The following is a 20,628-nucleotide window of genomic DNA, read 5'->3' on the forward strand; positions in this document are numbered from 1 at the left end:
TAAAGGCAAAAAAAAGGCCATGGTGGCAAAGTAAATACAATATAGCAAGTAAAACACTGGAATGGTAGATTTGCAGTGGAAGAATGTGCAAAGTAGAAATAAAAATAATGGGGTGCAAAGGAGCAAAATAAATAAATAAATTAAATAAATAAGGTAGGGAAAGAGGTAGTTGTTTGGGCTAAATTATAGATGGGCTATGTACAGGTGCAGTAATCTGTGAGCTGCTCTGACAGCTGGTGCTTAAAGCTAGTGAGGGAGATAAGTGTTTCCAGTATACAGATACACAAGTCACATGTGTGCATTAGATATACTAGAAAGAAACAGAATGATTGAAATCAGGAAAATGAGGATGGGTTGTTCCAAGACTGGTTCAAATGCAGATGGTTGAATTCACTACCACGGTATGGCCTATGATAAGAGCAGAACGCTTTGGGTTTGTAAATAATACAAATCGGTACATTTTGCAAAAATATTGCATGATAACACCCTCCATCGCTCCTCTGTTGTATGATGTACTGTAGCCTCCCTATAGCCCCTGTGAGACCTGATAAAATGGTTTCCTCCATCTGTGAACAGTTGTTGGTGGGCACTGCAAGGCTTTGTTCTTTTTCTATTTTCTAAATAGACACTCTACATATTTATGTAAGATTTTGTCCTGTCGCGATCTGTCAGAGATTATGAAGCTCTTTGATGCCAAATGGCTGTGTTTGCACTAGATATCACCTGAGCAATCAGTTAGCACATCAGCTGAATGATACTGGGTTTTTAATCAGGGTATTTGTGTAGTCAGGTCTTTGGGACTGTTAATTGCTCCTTTAAAGTCATTGCGCTGAAAGAATTAATTAGGGTTTTAATCCCTCATGCAGACAGGGGATTGCTTTTCTGATACTGCTCATTTGATGTCACAATGAGCAGTTGAAAGAACAGAGGAAAATAGCAAATAGCAGAATTAGGTGGGGAAAAAAGGATCATTTACAGCATATCTCAAGGTACAGCTAACACTTTTTCAGCTCTTCAACAACAATGTTGTTCAAATTCCATATGCACATGTTCTGAGAAACACTAGTCTTAATTGTGGAATGGTTTGGGGAAATGTATCACTTACAAACTACATGAATGCTGAGCATTTTTCCATTTTACAATAGATTGCTTATGAGAGCATGATGTGTTGATTAAGGTGCTCAAATGTCAAGTGTTTGAGGCTCGAATTTTATGTGTCATCAGCAAATCAACCAAATCAATGGTGTTGTAGGCTCAAGGGCTTTCTATTCATGAGACCATAAACACTCAAACAGCGTGGGTGGGTGCTGATGAGGAGTATTGAGGTTGATTTTGCCAAGCCAGGTTGATAAACTACCCTGCTAGTTTGACTCCCTGTACAGAGGGTGAAAGTCAAGCTTCATTACGGTTGATTTAATGTGAAGTACATTTTCTTCATACTAGTAGAATGTAGAGGTCTCATAAATCGAATCATCATAGTGTGGCATGCACAGTGGGGTTTCACATTTTTGACACCCTTAATAAAGAGCAAAAATTACTGTATAAAATAAACAATACAAATACTGAACTACATTGTAGGCAAACACTTAAAAAAACAAGGGATAATTTTCTTTCTCAAAAAAGGTAGGGGTCAAAATAATTGACACCCTTGTTTTTAATACCTTTTAATACCACACCTTGCGAGGTTAACGTCATGGAGCCTTTAAAAAAAATGTTTGAGAACACATTGGAAGGGATCTTAGACCAGTCCTCCATACAAAATCCTTCCAGATCTTTGATATACTTCGTCTGCGCTTATGGACTGCCCTCTTAAACTCAAACCACAGGTTTTCAATGGGTTTCAAGTCGGGAGACAGAGATGACCATTGCAAAATGCTGATTTTGGGGCCAATTAACAATTTTTTTGTGGATTTCGATGTGTGTTTGAGGTTATTGTCTTAATGAAAGATCTACTTGTGGCCAAGTTTCAGCCTCCTGGTAGCCTCCTGGTACTGAATAAAGTTCATGATACTGTTGACCTTAACACTGGCCCTAGGACCAGTGGAAGCAAATAGCCCCAAAACATCAAAGATCCACCACCATATTTTATAGTAGGTATGGGGTTCTTTTCTGCTTATACAGAAAAGAACCCACCACTGGTGTGAGATGCCAAAGTGCTCTAGTTTCATGTCATCTGACTAAAGTTCCAATCCAGGTGCCAATGCCATTTAGCAAACTCCAGGTATTAACATTTGTTGGATGTAACAATGAGCTCTTTGGCCACGCACATCAGTGGTGGGTTTGGTGTCAAAACAAGAATATATGAGCAGAAAAGAACCCCATACCTGCTGTAAAATATGCTGTTAGATCAAATCACAATCAAATCAAAGTTTATTCGTTGAGGCCGCAGTTTTATAGTTGTTATCGCAGGTGCAGCGCAAGGATTACTGTATGTTTCTAGATCCAACAATGCTTCAATATCTAGCAATACAATAACAATACACACCTAATCTCAATGTATAATTTTTTTTAAAGAACAATAAATTAAGACATCAGAATGAGCAATAGCAAAACGAGCGATGTCAGAGTCCGGAATATAAATAAACATGTACAGTGGGGCAAAAAAGTATTAAGTCAGCCACCAATTGTGCAAGTTCTCCCACTTAAAAAGATGAGAGAGGCCTGTATTTTTCATCATAGGTACACTTCAACTATGACAGACAAAATTAGAAAATAAAATCCAGAAAATCGTAGGATTTTTAATGAATTTATTTGGAAATTATGGTGGAAAATAAGTATTTGGTCACCTACAAACAAGCCAGATATCTGGCTCTCACAGGCCTGTAACTTCTTCTTTAAGAGGCTCCTCTGTCCTCCACTCGTTACCTGTATTAATGGCACCTGTTTGAACTTGTTATCGGTAAAAAAGACACCTGTCCACAACCTCAAACAGTCACACTCCAAACTCCACTATGGCCAAGACAAAAGAGCTGTCAAAGGACACCAGAAACAAAATTGTAGACCTGTACCAGGCTGGGAAGACTGAATCTGCAATAGGTAAGCAGCTTGGTTTGAAGAAATCAACTGTGGCAGCAATTATTAGGAAATGGAAGACATACAAGACCACTGATAATCTCCCTCGATCTGGGGCTCCACGCAAGATCTCACCCTGTGGGGTCAAAATGATCACAAGAACGGTGAGCAAAAATCGCAGAACCACACGGGGGGACATAGTGAATGACCTGCAGAGAGCTGGGACCAAAGTAACAAAGCCTACCATCAGTAACACACTACGCCACCAGGGACTCAAATCCTGCAGTGCCAGACGTGTCCCCCTGCTTAAGCCAGTACATGTCCAGGCCCGTCTGAAGTTTGCTAGAGAGCATGTGGATGATCCAGAAGAAGATTGGGAGAATGTCATATGGTCAGATGAAACCAAAATATAACTTTTTGGAAAAAAATCAACTCATCATGTTTGGAGGACAAAGAATGCTGAGTTGCATCCAAAGAACACCATACCTACTGTGAAGCATGGAGGTGGAAACATCATGCTTTGGGGCTGTTTTTCTGCAAAGGGACCAGGACGACTGATCCGTGTAAAGGAAAGAATGAATGGGGCCATGTATCATGAGATTTTGAGTGAAAACATTCTTCCATCAGCAAGGGCATTGAAGATGAAACATGGCTGGGTCTTTCTTGTTATTGACCAAATACTTATTTTCCACCATAATTTGCAAATAAATTCATTAAAAATCCTACAATGTGATTTTCTCTGGATTTTTCTGTTGTACATGTACAGTGGGGCAAAAAAGTATTTAGTCAGCCACCAATTGTGCAAGTTCTCCCACTTAAAAAGATGAGAGAGGCCTGTAATTTTCATCATAGGTACACTTCAACTATGACAGACAAAATGAGAAAAAAAATCTGGAAAATCAAAATTTTGGAGAAAGGTGTATGTAAACATCCGACTTCAACTGTATATAGTATGAGCCATGACTAGAATGCAGTACAACGTGGGTAAAACAGTATGTAAGCATTATTAGAGTGACCATTGTTCAATGATTTTATGTACTGTACATAGGGCAGCAGTGTCTAAGGTACAGGGTATAGTACCAGGTGGTTCATGGCAGATCTTTGATGTTATGCTTCCACTGTTCCTAGGGCCATTGTTAAGGTCAACGGCATCATGAACTTTACCCAGTACAGGACATTTTATAAAAAGACCTGGTTGCCTGTGCCAGGAGACTGTATCTTGGCCACAGGTAGATCTTCCAGAAAGACAATAACCCTAAGCACACAACAAAATCAATAAATAATTGGTGAATTGGCCACAAAATCAACATTTTGCTATGGCCATCTCAGTCTCCGGACTTGAAACCCATTTAACATCTGTGGTTTGAATTGAAGAGCGCAGTCCATAGGTGCAGACGAAATATATCAATAATCTGGAAGGATTCCTTATGGTGGAATGGTGTAGGATCCCTCCCACTGCGCTCACAAACTCATAAAACATTTTAGAAAAAGGCTCAATGCCGTTATCCTCGCAAGGTGAGGTATCGAAGGTGTTGAAAACAGGGTTGTCAATCATTTTATCCATACCTTTTTGAGATGTATTTTATTACTTGCTAAACATCATCTCTTTCTCTGAGCATTTCTAGTAAAGTACTAGAAATGACAATAAGTATTGTTTTTAAACATGTAATTTCTGCTCATCTTAATTAACAACATTCCTCTGAAAAGGCAGCGCGCGAAATTCAAAATATTTTTTAGAAAAATGTAACTTTCACACATTAACAAGTTCAATACATCAAATGAAAGATAAACTTCTAGTTAATCTAACCATCGTGTCCGATTTCAAAAAGGCTTTACAGCGAAAGCACAACATATGATTATGTTAGGTCAGAGCCAAGTCAAAAAAACACAGCCATTTTCCAGCCAAAGATAGGAGTCACAAAAAGCAGAAATATAGATAAAATGAATCACTAACCTTTGATGATTTTCATCAGATAGCACTTATAGGACATCATGTTACACAATACATTTTGTTCGATAATGTGCATATTTATATCCAAAAATCTCAGTTTACATTGGCGTGTTACGTGCAGAAATGTTTTGATTCCAAAACATCCGGTGATTTTGCAGATAGCCACATCAAATCCCAGAAATACTCATAATAAACATTGATAAAAGATACAACTGTTATTCACAGAATTAAAGATAAACTTCTCCTTAATGCAACCGCTGTGTCAGATTTCAAAACGACTTTACGGAAAAAAGCATAATCTGAGTACGGCGCTCAGAACCCAATCCAGCCAAAGAAATATCCGCCATGTTGGAGTCAACAGAAGTTAGAAATAACATTATAAATATTCACTTACCTTTGATGATCTTCATCAGAATGCACTCCCAGGAATCCCAGTTCGACAATAAATTACTGATTTGTTCCATAAAGTTCCATAAAGTCCATCATTTATGTCCAAATAGCCACTTGTTGCTAGCGTGTTCAGCCCAGTAATCCATCTTCATGAGGCGCGAGCACTACGTCCAGACAAAAACTCAAATATTTCCGTTACAGGTCGTAGAAACATGTCAAACGATGTATGGAATCAATCTTTAGGATGTTTTTAACATAAATCATCAATAAGGTTCCAACTGGAGAATTCCATTGTCTGTAGAAAAGCACTGGAACGAGAGCTAACTCTGTCGGGACCGCGCGTCACGAGCCTGAAACACACTGCCAGACCACTGACTCATTCAGCTCCCATTCCCCCCTCCTTTACAGCAGAAGCCTGAAACAAGTTTCTAAAGATGGTTGACATCTAGTGGAAGCCGTAGGGAGTGCAACTTTGAAAAACTACAAACCTCAGATTTCCCACTTCCTGGTTGGATTTGTCTCTGGTTTTCGCCTGCCATATGAGTTCTGTTATACTCACAGACATCACTCAAACAGTTTTAAAAACTTCAGAGTGTTTTCTATCCAATACTAATAATAATATGCATATATTAGCATCTGGGACCGAGTAGGAGGCAGTTCACTCTGGGCACGCTATTCATCCAAAAGTGAAAATGCTGCCCCCTATCCCAAACAGGTTCAAGGGTTTCAATAATTTCAGACCCCACTGTATGTCTTCATAGTCGACTTTAAAACATCCTATTATTGTAAAGTAGTGTTTAAAAACATGTCTATAACTTCAAATTATCTGTTCCCTCCCCCCTCTCGCCTCCCTCCTTGCTATCTCAGGTGGTGTGTGAAGTATTTCTCTTCATAGTGGAAAGCATATTCATGTATAGTTAACAGCATATTAAGTCAAGAACATAATGTATTATGATGTAAACCATGTCTTCTAAATGTCTGTTCTACCCGCTCTCTACTCTTCTAGGTGGTGGGTCAGATCGACAAGCTGACGTCAGACTTTGACTTTGACCTGGAGCCAGATGACTGGACAGTGGCCACAGCGAGCAGCACGTCCAGCAGCGAGAGAGGCCTGGGAGAGGCCTTCAGGCTGGACTTCCTCAACCCTGACGTGCTCTCAGACAGCTGGGAGTTCTGCAGCTATCTGGAGGCCTCCGTCGCTGCAGCAAACACAGCCCACAAAGCAGGGCCAACGGTGCAGCCCAAAGATGCAGGGCTGGAGCCTGGTGCGGGGCGTGGGTGCATCCCCACCCAGACCCAGACCCCGCCACCCACAACCGCCTCAGCCTACTCCCAAATGAATGGGGGGCTGCCCATCCCTAACGGACCTCTCATAGTCACCCCAGACTCATCCAGCGCCAGCGAAGAGGCTTCCAGCTCCACACACAGCCACAAGACCTCCCGCACGTCCGGCACCAGAGAGAGAGTCCGCTTCAGTGACAAGATCCTATACCATGCGTTGTGCTGTGATGATGACGAAGAGGATGAAGAGGAGGGAGATGAGGAGAAGGGCGGCTGTGCGACCCCAGACACTGACGACAGTGAGCCCAGTCCTAGTCAAGCCGGCTCGCCCACACCACCGCTCTCCTCCTCAGAGCACTCCGTCCTCCATAACTGTCTGGACCCTTCTTATGTCTCGTTCCCAGTGAACGTGGCAGCGGGGACTCACACGCTGCCCAGAAAGGGTCTTCTCAATCCCGCGAGCTGCCGGAAAAAACTGCTACGGAACAGCAGCACACAGACTGTTTCAGATAAAAGCACCCAAACAGTACTGCCCTATATTCCAGCCAAACAGAAAACAAAGGACCACTGAGAAACATTAACTTTACAACGACAGAAATAATGAAAAAGGACTGTGTACTATTTAATATTAAATGCATAGATCATAGATTAATACACAACTAAATAAATCCATATTAATTACTAAATAAATACATCATATGGGAAATGACTCACCTACCTAAAGTCATTCTGAGGCTCAGGGAAACAAAGGATAAAGGCAGTTCCTTAAGGCAGTAACAGAGAGAAAAGTGTTATTGACGGACCAAAAGGCTAGTGCCTGCTAATGTTAAGAAATGGACCGGATGGATTCCTTATTTAGAATCATTTGCAACACTTATTGAGATGACTCAAGCAATCACTTTTCTAGGAAGTTGAAATTGTTCTGAAATCGGAAAGTAAGTGTGAAGAGGTCATTTCCCTCCTCGTACACCAGTATAAATCACAAGAAAATATATTGCTTGTTCTTTAAGATGTGGTTAAAAAACACTGCACATTCTGTACACTGAGAATCTGTATAAACATTGTCTTTTTCATCTTCCAATTATTTCAAATGTCAAGGGGGTTCCTGGTGTAACAACAGGGAGTGTATCTAGATGCACAAGTCAAGCCTCCTTCTCTCTTTGATGTCATCATAAGTGAGTCAAGGCCCAGAAAAACATGGTTTGACCTGCCCTCGATTTTATTAATCATTTCAATAATTTATCTCTTGGTCTGCTGCTGAAACTGTAGTTGTGGAAAGCAAGAAGAAAAACAGGTATTTTTGTGAGATTCTGTGCTCCAACTCCACATTGTGACATTTCCACTTGATCTATCCGTTCCTCTCTGCAAGGGAGCAAGGCTGCTAGGGGTGAGGACTTGAATAGAAGTGCACAAAGCCAAGATGCAAAAGGTTATGTCTCTCCATTCTGAATCCCAGTAGGGATTTGGACTCAATAGAGCAGCATTTTATTCACAGGGACTATGCCAAAAGCAGTGTTGATCAATAAGGCTGATTGAGAGAGTGCTGTGAGAGGTCTCTCTGCTGAACAGGCAGACCCTGCTCCTGGGGGCCCACAACAAAAACTCACAGTTAGACCTCCATCTATTTCCTCTGCTATTAGTGGCAGACATGGACAGACGCAGCCTTCAAGAAAGAGGTTGGCATTTAAGAAATGTGTGCCAGGATGTGAAAGAGTGGGTGGCAGACAGAGAGAAAGAGAGCGATGGAGAGAGGGGGGTTGAGTGAATGCAGGAGAGGGTAAAGGGCTGACCTCACAAAGAAAATGTGCTGCTAGATTGTTGTTAATCAACCCTTGGAACACAATAATTTCCCCTCTAATCACCAGGTGCTGACTCATGTCTCTGAGGATGGCCAGAGAGAACTCTCCTCTCAGAGATAGATCTATTACTGTACATAGGCCCCCAACTGCCCTGGGCCCCAGGTTATAGTACAGAAGAGATCAAGGTTGGACTCTTTACATTACATATATTTATCACATATTTTACATCTCAATATATTTTTGTTAAAATGCACATAATGAACACATCTATAATGTTTTCCTACTAAAGAAAGGCAGATTATTGATCTGCAGGCTGGAGTAAAGGAAGCATAGCCTGTGTCAAAACCAAATACTTTGCTCGGGATCTAGACTGGTCCCCTGCTAGGTGAAACATGGTCATGCCTCTAGTCTCAGTGCTGTGCTGGTGAACAAGTGAAAGTTGAACTTCAATTTGCAACACCTAACAGACTGTGAGTAATGCAGCGTAATAATAAAAGACAAGGGAAACAATGTCATGCTATTTTAAAATGCTTACCCATTATAATACACTCTGACAAAAAGTCAATTAAAAGAAGTATGCATTAATTCAGTATTTGGCATACAAGTGCCCTCCCTGTATTTGGTGAATCAGCTGAGAATACTTTGAGTGACTGCAAGTTAAGGTCAAAAATTATAATTTGCATAATGCAATGCAAAAATATTTATCAGTTAGTCTGAGTCCAGCAAGAATGCATAGGTATTTTGTCCAAGCTCACACACGTACAGAGATTGTGGTTATGGGTTTTGACTGAGAAAATTAGAGGTGCATACAGTAGTAGGCCTATGTCTTTACTCTAAACCCAATATCAGCTGACACGCACTGCACTAAAGGAAGGTGATAACCACAGCATACAGTATAAACACAGCCGTTTCTCTCAATGGGAAACCTCCACTTTAGGTCGGGATACATTTCGAACCCACTTGGCAAACAGGCATAGACATCTTGGTGATGAGTGAGAAAGGAAATTAGCCTCTTTAATTGGTGAAACAATCATTTCAAATGTGATGCTGAGACAAAATGGATTGGATGGAATCATGTATAAATGATTTAAGCAGCAGGGATGTACTTGTCTTGTGGCACGCTTTCACATTCTCATTCCGTCTTGCTCTGTTAATCCAGGAAACAGTCTGTGTCTATCTATGAGAAAGATGCATTGAACAGAGATCAATGGATGACTCCCGCAGCATCGGCTGCCATTTCCCTGCTAGACGGAACACCAACAGGTCATCACACTCATTAGCATAAACAAACAAAGCTGGAGTGGTGCACAGAAAAAGCATCAATCAGACCAAAACAAACTAAGCCCTTATTGTGCCTATACTGCCCTGGGACATTTCATTTATAGGGAGGGAATTTGACCTTTTAGTCTTTTTAAAAATCATATCCATGATGAAATCACCCCTGGCTGTAAGTATATAGCCGTTTGGCACTGGAACGGAATACATTATCATTGACGATGAATGCTAGTTATTTGGACAAAACATTAGGAATGTTTCTCTTGCCAGTAGGCTCATTATTTATTTGTAATAAGGCATTTCATCGTTCCTGGTCCGCTGTTGGACAAACTGGGGAGGCATCCAAAGGTTAAAGAATGTAAGCACACTGATGCCAATGCTGACTGGACAAGCAGGTGATGTTGTTTTGTCGTGAGGCTTAATGAATGTGAGGAATTATGGCAATGCTGTGTGTGTGTGTGTGTGTGTGTGTGTGTGTGTGTGTGTGTGTGTGTGTGTGTATGTGTGTGTGTGTGTGTGTGAGACTTGAATTGACATGACCAACTGATCAATCTTAGAGCTGGGCAGCACCCTGATCAATGCTCTAATCATTGCCCAGAGGGCACTGTTTCTGTTTCAATGATCACCACAAGCTCACAAATTAGCACTGTTACACTGATGTAAGACACATCTCCTCCATGTATCACAATGCAAATAGGTGACGTGACCATTTTAAGACAATCTGAATTGGATGTGATACTGTAGATCTTAATATTACAATGTACCGTGTGTATTGTACACGTGTCAATTGGAAAGGTGTTTTTTTTCACATTCCAACTCGCCCTGAAACACCCTCAAAACGTGGGGTCACAGCCAGCCATTACCAACAGTAACCCTGTACCATGTGTATTGTACACATGTCAATTGGAAAGGTGTTTTTTTTCACATTCCAACTCGCCCTGAAACACCCTCAAAACGTGGGGTCACAGCCAGCCATTACCAACAGTAACCCTGTACCATGTGTATTGTACACATGTCAATTGGAAAGGTGTTTTTTTTCATATTCCAACTCGCCCTGAAACACCCTCAAAATGTGGGGTCACAGCCAGCCATTACCAACAGTAACCCTGGAGCAATTAGGGTTAAGTACCTTGCTCATGGCAAATCGACAGATTTTTCACTTTGTCAGCTTGGAGATTCAAACCAGCAACCTTTTGGTTACTGGCCCAATGCGGTAACCGCTTGGCTAACTTGCCACCCTAGTGAAATTACACACACACAGATATCTCTCTCACACACACACACACACACACACACACACACACACACACACACACACACACACACACACACACACATACACACACACACATACACACACACACACACACACACACACACACACACACACACACACACACTCTCTCTTTTTAAAGGTCCCTTGAAGAAAATGGACGACAGATCTATGTTTTCTTTGCTGATTGGTGAGGGTCCATGAAGTGAAGAGCTCAGTCACACTGATTACTATAGATTGGCTAACGGCTGGGGATACTGAGGGTCGATTTGTTTAATCTCTGTGTCATAACTTTCCTGCTGCTTCCAGAACAAACTATTTCTGTTCCCTCCATCCTCCATCTTCCTCTGCTGCCCACCCATTGCAATTTGTGACATCTTTGAATTTGGCACTCAGTCACCGCACGACTCACGTCTACCCTCCTCACCGAGAGAAGACAATAATTGAGACTGCAATGTTGGTCCAACAAGAACAAATACATGGCAATGTGTCAGTGAGCAGCCATCAAATTCAGAGTCCCTTAACTATTCAGAGTCCCTTAACTATTCAGAGTACCTTAACTATTCAGAGTCCCTTCATATATCATTGTATGATATTGTCTACAGTTTGGAAAAAAAGCCTTGGAAAGAGCTTGGAAAGAGGGTAAGCTTTCAACTTAAGACCTCTTACTATCAGACAGCTGCCCGTGTGGCCGGTCATTTTCCAATATAAAGTGGCCTAGGTCCGTATCTTGGAAAATACTACATACATACATACATACATCGGATAATGACTGCAGCAGCGCAATAAATGGAACCAAGGAAGGGTCTTTGGATTGATAAACATGGGCACAGGGTTGGCATACAGAGAGTCCATATAGGGGAGCAACCAGGAGGTGGGGAGGTGGGCATGTGTCTGATAGGCACAATGGGGCACTGGATCCATACATGGAGGGCTCCCTCCAACCAGCCCAGTCAGAGCTTATATGAGGAGGGGGAGCTGGACAAGGCCACGGGCTCTCGGAGTGATTAATGAACAGCCAAGGAGCAGCCACAGATAAGATTAGACCTTCACAGGTAATGAAGGACATGGGGCGGGGCTGTGGTGGTATTAATGAACAGCCAAGGAGCAGCCACAGATAAGATTAGACCTTCACAGGTGATGAAGGACATGGGGCCGGGCTGTGGTGGTATTAATGAACAGCCAAGGAGCAGCCACAGATAAGATTAGACCTTCACAGGTGATGAAGGACATGGGGCCGGGCTGTGGTGGTAGTGGTGGTGGCGATGGGGGAGAGATTACAATTCTACTACGTTAACACTCAATAATTAAAACCCTGTCCATGAAAAAATATAAATATTTAAATTGTGACTTGTGCAGAACAAACAACAAAATAGAAAAATAAGTGAAGAAGGCTACTAAGTGTCATTTCAGCTCAGTTGTGGAATGGCAGAACAACAGTTGGCATTGGGGGAGTGGAGAGACTGAGCTCTAAAAAACAAGGTTCCCCAACCATGCTTCTCTCAGCCTCATCACTACAGTATGTTGGACCCAGAACCTAAACCCCATCCAACAGAACTCATTCAGATGGACTGCATCAGTAGAGCAGTAGAGCCACAAAACAAAGGACCGAACAAATACACCTCAGAAACTGAACTATGTAGGTGTCACTGTATAACCAGCCATAAAATAATGCAATATACACTATGTCACAATAGGTATGCATATATGTGTCAGGACAGTGTTGTGACCATATTATGACAGGTTATGACAAGTTATGTCAGCTGTTATGACATACTATGACATGGATATGACCGTGTCATAACATGTTATGACGCTAGGTGTCAAGTAAAGTTTTACCCCAAAATCAACTGAGTACTGTATAATACCCAATGAAATGGGCTCAAAGCAATCACTATATGCAATGAATTTCTACTAGGCACTGACTTCAGTTTATTTTTGAATAGTTCATCTGCACGTAATCAATTGATAGTCATGAATACATTTACTGTACCGGTATAATTTATTTCTTGTTTGAAAGTTACTGATACCTTCTCTGACTGACGAGTCCAAAAAAATTCCATGCAGTGCATTTACAATTCAGGATAAGCAAGTAAGAGAGAAAAGCGAGGAGTCATTTGCAGAAGAGAGAGAAGAGGGAGAAATATGATTGCAACTGATGAAACCCCAGTACCTGCTTAAATGATCCAGCCATACAAGTTATATATTGCAGGAAATTGCTCAGAAATCAGGCATAACGTTTTCTTCAGCAGCTGGGCGACAGTTTCATGATGACATCATGAAAAAAATAGTACAACTGCAACAAAGAACAGACACACAGTCCCCATGGAACGTCCTTGACTTTAAATAACATGGGAGATGGATGAGAAATAGATGACACTCAAACAACTATATGGTGGTCTGGTAATGTGTTCCAGTAACTTCCTGTATTAGGCCTGAATGAGAAAGAGTGGAACCTGGATGACCTAAATACACAGTCAATTTCACTAACAGAAAACCACTACTAAATTAATTTTCAATAGGCCCATGGGCATAGATGACTCCAGAATATAAATGCCCAGACCAGCTAAGTGCAGCAGCAGCTACAGTAAGTGCAGGTAGGCAACTCTAATTCTGACAAAGCACTGTAGAATTCTAAGAAGAAGCAGGCAGCAGTTCTTTCCTGGGAGCTCTGCTTTGGCAGACTGTCAGCATTTTCATGGCATTTACAGGTAAAGGCCAGGAGGGCAGAGCGTTTCTGACAGTTTAGTAAAAACCAGCAAACAAGAGTTAAATGATGATGAAGACAGATGCTATGTACAATGCACTCCCCAAGTGGCCCTTATGTTCACCTTCAAGGAGAGGGCTTTCCCCATCTCTTACTTAAATGTTTTCCTGTACACACCTCTCTATAGCACATCATTTATTTTACTGCCTCCTCTAACTTTAATGTGTCCTCCATTCCAGTTCTGGAGGCCCATCATTGAGGTCTTCATCAAACATAAAGTGATCGACAGGGGGCCAAGGACAGGTAAGAGTCACTCAAACAGGGCTAGGACAGAGGAGGAAAGAAGGAGAGAGAACGAAGGGTGATGGTATAGCTGAGTATTCTGCAATAGCAGATGTTACAGTGAGATGAATGATTATTGTATGGATTAGCCTCGCCCTTCATTGATACACACAGAGACAAGTCTGGGCTCCAATGAGAATCTCCCTGAAATCTTTATTTGATTTGATTTGATTTATTTCACCTTTTTTTAACCAGGTAGGCAAGTTGAGAACAAGTTCTCATTTACAATTGCGATCTGGCCAAGATAAAGCAAAGCAGTTCGACACATACAACAACACAGAGTTACACATGGAGTAAAACAAACAGTCAATAATACAGTAGAAAAATAAGTATATATACAATGTGAGCAAATGAGGTGAGAAGGGAGGTAAAGGCAAAAGAAAAAGGCCATGGTGGCGAAGTACATACAATATAGCAAGTAAAACACTGGAATAGTAGATTTGTAGTGGAAGAAAGTGCAAAGTATAGAGAAATAATGGGGTGCAAAGGAGCAAAATAAATAAATAAATACAGTAGGAGAAGAGGTAGTTGTTTGGGCTAAATTATAGATGGGCTATGTACAGGTGCAGTAATCTGTGAGCTGCTCTGTCAGTTGGTGCTTAAAGCTAGTGAGGGAGATAAGTGTTTCCAGTTTCAGAGATTTTTGTAGTTCGTTCCAGTCATTGGCAACAGAGAACTGGAAGGAGAGGCGGCCAAAGGAGGAATTGGTTTTGGGGGTGACCAGAGAGATATACCTGCTGGAGTGCGTGCTACAGATGTGTGCTGCTATGGTGACCAGCAAGCTGAGATAAGGAGGGACTTTACCTAGCAGGGTCTTGTAGATGACCTGGAGCCGGTGGGTTTGGCGACGAGTATGAAGCGAGGGCCAGCCAACGAGAGCGTATAGGTCGCATTGGTGGGTAGTATATGGGGCTTTGGTAAACAACCAATGATTGCAATAATTACTGCCAACCTGGGGGGCCACCAGTAGGGCCCCCTTCCATTCTATTCACCTCTTCTGCTCTTTTCCTATCTAATTAATGCAGTTCTTTATTGGTGTTATTGGGTGGTTTTAGCCATTCCTAATGGATTCAAGGAGTGAAGCAGGTCACCAGCCTGACAGGGGTTCCTGTGTGTTGTGTTGTCGCTGCTGTGCATCGCCAGTACATCAGAGCAGTGATCATTCTCAAATGAGAGCAATTAGTCAAATGTCAGGTTCCGGCTCGCAGTCTCTGGGTGGCTTGCTGACAAAGTCGCTCAGAGGTACCCTGTATGTCTAAAGATGAATAGCTGTGGGATGTCATTAAGTCATCTTCAATAGAACGGGACGAAAAAACAAATAAATAATGTATACTAAGTTTCTTTCATAATTAGCCACTGAGCACCTGTGACATTTGAACACTCAGAGGCATCGACCTATCCTGAGTCTGCAGCCAGACAATACGGATACAGCCATATACCTGTCTAGTTCAGGGTAGTAGTGACATGCTAATAGTATCATAAAATACGCTGTAAAATGCCCCTGATTTTAATACGATCAACATGGTCTCCACTCCCAGCACTGTACTATAGTGCTTTAGTCTGAATGTCACCTTAGGGAAAGGCATTCAGAGAGCAGCTGTAAGTTAGGGCGTATTGGCACCTTTTCAAAAGTGTGTTCTAGTGAATTGGTCAATCAATGCTCTCTTTTGCTTGTGTCCTCGCTCAGTGCGGCGTCCCAGCATCAGTCTCAGCCTGAGCCTGATGCACCTATAAAACCTATCAAACACAGCAGTTAAATTGCTCTGTGGGTCTGGGTAGGCCTGGTGTTTGGCATCAAGCCCTCTGCCACCCTCAGTGTTAGGCCAGGGGGTTTAAGAGCATGTCAGGTGTAAATCTCCAGGCTGACTGATCTCCCATGTCTCCAGCTAGGATTTACCAGCTGCACAGAGAGAAGCAGTGAGAGGCCAACCTCGCTAGATGCCAAGCAACACGGAGCAATTAGATCAATTATTGTTTTATGTGCAATAGACACTTAACAATCAAGCATTCAAACAAGACTTACAATCCTTCAAATTCTTCATAAGTCCGTCTATAGTGGTTTTAAAACAGAGGCAAAGTGTTTTTGACACAGTGGAACATTCACTTTGGGTAATGGTTTACTGTGCCATTTAAAGCCTTATTCCTCTGTGAATGTGTCACAAAACTGTCACTGGCAGTTTGTGGGAAGAAAAGGGAATATTTAAGGCAGAGTCTACAACATATACAAATAAAGTATGAAAAAAGACCAAAGGCGAGCTGTCAGAGTGTGAGGCTGAAGAAACTGCAAGGTCAACAACAACACCACAAGAACAAAAACAGAGCTTGCACTAAAATTCTCCTAAAGTGTTTCACTGTAAGGATAAAGACTATAGACTAACATCAAATCACAAAACGAATGAAAGACTGGCAGCACTTTTAGGCAGAGTAAAATTTTATTAGCCTTTTGGCAAGAAGTTCTGAGTTTGAGCGATGACAAATACCCAATTTAAATCAAGTTGCACAAGTGCTGTCCAGACCTTGTCCTTTTTTGTGTCTCCCCAGCTAGCACGTTTGGCTCCTTGGAGGTTGAGGGAATGTATGTTTTCTGTTTCCCACTGGTTCTGGGAACGAGGCCATATGCTTCCTGACCGGTACAACTTCAAGTTTGTTAAACATTCTGAGAACGGGAGTGAAAATTTCACATTTTCTGGGAATGTAGAGTTTTTGGTTGCAGGGAGGTTTTGAGAACATTTTACTATGGTTCCCTGAAAGTTTTAACAACATTCTGAGAATGGAAATTCTATATTTGAAGGTAATTAAATAACATTCTGAGAACATGTTTCAATATAACTGCTAGCTTAGGTTAACTGTTTTGCACTCCAAGCACAGATAGGACACATGGAAATGAGTTTGAATAGGCATTAATCATGCAAGCAGATTAATTGTTATCCTCTTTGGGATAAGATATGTTTTTAAAGCATCAGTGAGATTTGAACCTGTGATTTTCTAGTCCCTAATCATGTAATTAGTCCACTGCGCCACAAGGAATGTGCCAGGATGCAGATTGTTTTGAACTCATACAAAGCTGTTAATTTTTGTCCATTCAAACAGACCCGATTTCAATGAAGACAAGCACTCACTCTATAAATCCATAATAATACATATATTATCACCTAATGTTGTGTTAGATCTTTTTATCAACTTACGTTCTTGTGACCATTACAAGTTTTGAACTTCTATTCGCTATTTATGGCTTGTAGGCCTCATTGACCTGAGCTCATACAACTCGTTTTTGTCATGTTCGTCATAACGAGGAGACCAAGGCGCAGCGTGATACGAATACATTCTTCTTTTATTACACGAACAACACTAAACAAACTAACAACAACAACAACAACAACAACAACAACAACAACAACAACAACAACAACAACACGACCATGACGCTATTCAACACGAGTGCTGACAGGCAACTACACATAGACAATAACCCACAAAACCAAAATGGAAAATGGCAACCTAAATAGGATCCCCAATCAGAGACAACGATAAACAGCTGCCTCTGATTGGGAACCAATTCAGGCCACCATAGACCTACATTTACCTAGACATACCAAAACCCCATAGATATACAAAAACCTTAGACAAGACAAAACAGACATACCAACCTCGTCACACCCTGACCTAACCAAAACAATAAAGAAAACAAAGATAACTAAGGTCAGGGGGTGACAGTTTTTGAGTAAAAAAGCATAATGTATGGATTATTTTGACTATAACAAATATGCAGATGAAACATATTGTGCTATTTATCACAGACTACTTGTGTCAATGTTTAACAAGAACATTTGTTTTGAAACCAGTTCATTTTTTTTAAAAGTCGCACAAAATAACATCTGTTGTGTTCCCGGTCAAAACTGACCGGTATGATTTTATTAGTAAAGAAAGGACATTTCCAAAACAACATATGAAAACTTTACCATATTATAAAATGAATGTCTGAACACATTAAATAACAACAGTAACAATAACAGTATTACCAACAATAACAAAAACATGAAAACGTTCACAATCTGTCAATCAATGGTGGTTACATTTTTTGGGTTCTCATGCACATGTTGTACAATACGTGGTGGTTGCTGCATGTACATTTATGGTACATAATGCTCGTTTTGACATCCCTTGGTGCACACAGATTGCACCTCTTCCTTTTGTCTCTTCTGTCTCTGGCGGCCGTAGATCTTGCTCCCTTGTATATCTCTCACCAATCCAGCAGAGGATGGTTTTAGAGGAAGGTGTTTGTGCCTTTGAATGAGGGGTGCCACCATGGCTTTCCCCAACTCTTCTAGGAATAGTCTCCTCTTGAAGAATTTCCCCTGCTTCCAGCCTGAAATCACCTCCATCCACACCACAAACGCCTTGTAGGCCGACACATCTAGGATATTGAAGAACACCATGTGCCAACGTGCTGTCATCCTCTTACAAGAGTATGTGCCAGTCACCTGCAAAAGTGCAACAATCAGTAAATAAAATAATGAGTGCATACAAGTGATACTTCATGGCTTGCATAGTAATGTGAAAAATTGCATCAAAGCGTTGTTTTAATTGATCACATCTGAAACATATTTACATATTCAAATTAATAGAATTGCCTAAATATTGTTCACAAATTCAATAAGCATTTCACCAAACAACAACAGGTCTTATTTTTATGATGCAGATAAAACAATCTGGTAATAGAAGTACACATACCTCATCAAGGTTGTCAACTCCCCCTTTGTTCCTGTTGTAATCCAGGACAGTTTTGGGCTTCCTGTCCCCCCTGATACTCACAGAGGCATCGCTGTGCAGAGTTGTCATCAGGAGCACATTCTTCTTTTTCTTCGGGCAGTAGGACACACAAATCTGTGTATCGGTGAAGGCAGATTTAGAGGAAAAACAATCCCTGTCCTTGGTAGTGAGTAAAGCAGTGGGTAACTCAGGCTTGTACCTTCTGACAGTCCCCAACATGGTCATTTTTTTTGGAGCAGCTCCTGACCAAGAGCAGAAATTGCAGAAATTGTCACATGTTATGCTGTGCCACTGGAGACCTGCAGTCATTTCCAGGACCACCCGCTTCCCCTGGCTCCTTTCGGGAACACCGTCAGCAGGTTCCAGGCATAACTTGTCCTGGCATCACATGCAGCCCATATCTTTATTCCATATTTAGACAGTTTGCTTGGCATGTACTGTTTGAATGGGCAGTGTCCCCTAAAAGCGATCAGACGCTCATCCACTGCGATATGTGGACTTGGGTTATAGATGAGTGGCAGGCGCTCCACCCACTTGTGCGAAACCTCTCTGATCGCTGCCAGCTTGTCTTGTTGACACAGGCCTGGTCTTGTATCACGGTTGTTGAAGCGAATCATTTGTGACAACCCATGAAATGTCTGGAGTGACATAGTGGCACGAAAAATTGCCCTACCAGACTCTGCATCCCATAAACTGGTGGTTGATTTGTTTCTGGATCTGTACACACCAGCCAAAATCAAGAGACCCACGCATGCTTGGACGTCTGTCTGGTCTACCTCCTTCCAGTTGTCTTTGTAATCGTGTCTGCCCTCCAAGTTCGTCATGTTTATCACTATAGTTTCGATTGACTCTGTCAGGAACAGTTTGAAGCAGGATTTCACGTCATCGCCCCCGGATATGGCGTATCTCGTTGGCCCTGGGGTCATCCTGATAACATTTTCAGACGACAGCCGACCTCTCCTCTTAGGTGGGGATGAAGACCAGGACATATTCCCATTCTTTGGCCGGATTGTAACAACAACCTCAGCAGGACCCTCTTCCTCATCACTGGATTGTAACAACAACCTCAGCAGGGCCCTCTTCCTCATCACTGGAATGTAACAACAACCTCAGCAGGGCCCTCTTCCTCATCACTGGATTGTAACAACAACCTCAGCAGGGCCCTCTTCCTCATCACTGGAATGTAACAACAACCTCAGCTGGACCCTCTTCCTCATCACTGGATTGTAACAACAACCTCAGCAGGGCCCTCTTCCTCATCACTGGAATGTAACAACAACCTCAGCAGGGCCCTCTTCCTCATCACTGGAATGTAACATCCTCAGCAGGGCCCTCTTCCTCATCACTGGAATGTTCAACAACCTCAGCAGGGCCCTCTTCCTCATCACTGGAATGTAACATCCTCAGCAGGGCCCTCTTCCTCATCATTGGAATGTAACAACAACCTCAGCAGGGCCCTCTTCCTCATCACTGGAATGTAACAATAACCTCAGCAGGGCCCTCTTCCTCATCATTGGAATGTAATAACAACCTCAGCAGGACCCTCTTCCTCATCACTTGAAGGTAACAGTAACCTCAGCAGGGCCCTCTTCCTCATCATTGGAATGTAACAACAACCTCAGCAGGGCCCTCTTCCTCATCACTGGAATGTAACAACAACCTCAGCAGGGCCCTCTTCCTCATCACTGGAATGTAACAACAACCTCAGCAGGTCCCTCTTCCTCATCACTGGAATGTAACAACAACCTCAGCAGGGCCCTCTTCCTCATCACTGGAATGTAACAACAACCTCAGCAGGGCCCTCTTCCTCATCACTGGAATGTAACAA

The 20,628-nt window shown here is 42.0% G+C and overlaps 2 protein-coding genes across 4 annotated transcripts in view; one reads left to right on the top strand and one right to left on the bottom strand.

Annotated features, from left to right (window-relative positions):
* The window catches only part of LOC112235733 (inhibitory synaptic factor 1-like), a 49,516-nt gene extending 41,801 nt beyond the window's left edge, over positions 1-7,715 (top strand). For all 3 annotated transcript variants that reach the window (XM_042330882.1, XM_042330880.1, XM_042330881.1), the window contains one exon: positions 6,360-7,715. In XM_042330882.1, the coding sequence (XP_042186816.1) occupies positions 6,360-7,205 (846 nt within the window). In that variant the 3' untranslated portion in view covers positions 7,206-7,715. The remainder of the gene's footprint in view (positions 1-6,359) is intronic.
* Positions 7,716-17,760: 10,045 nt separating this feature from the next.
* Positions 17,761-19,219, bottom strand: LOC112264048. The gene is made up of 2 exons (XM_024440651.2): positions 18,762-19,219; positions 17,761-18,511 (listed from the first exon to the last, which is right to left on the bottom strand). The coding sequence occupies exons 1-2, from the start codon at positions 19,107-19,109 to the stop codon at positions 18,161-18,163; spliced, it is 699 nt and encodes a 232-aa protein (XP_024296419.1). The 5' UTR covers positions 19,110-19,219; the 3' UTR covers positions 17,761-18,160.
* Positions 19,220-20,628: the final 1,409 nt, after the last annotated feature.

Source organism: Oncorhynchus tshawytscha, linkage group LG12 (genome assembly GCF_018296145.1).
Source record: "Oncorhynchus tshawytscha isolate Ot180627B linkage group LG12, Otsh_v2.0, whole genome shotgun sequence".
NCBI lineage: Eukaryota > Metazoa > Chordata > Actinopteri > Salmoniformes > Salmonidae > Oncorhynchus > Oncorhynchus tshawytscha.

Bases quoted from the DNA above. Each gene is read 5' to 3' on its own strand.
- LOC112264048 (XM_024440651.2), bottom strand. From the start codon at position 19,109: ATGACTGCAGGTCTCCAGTGGCACAGCATAACATGTGACAATTTCTGC. The intron at 18,512-18,761 runs GTATGTGTACTT...GCACTTTTGCAG, and splicing joins GAGTTGACAACCTTGATGAG to GTGACTGGCACATACTCTTG.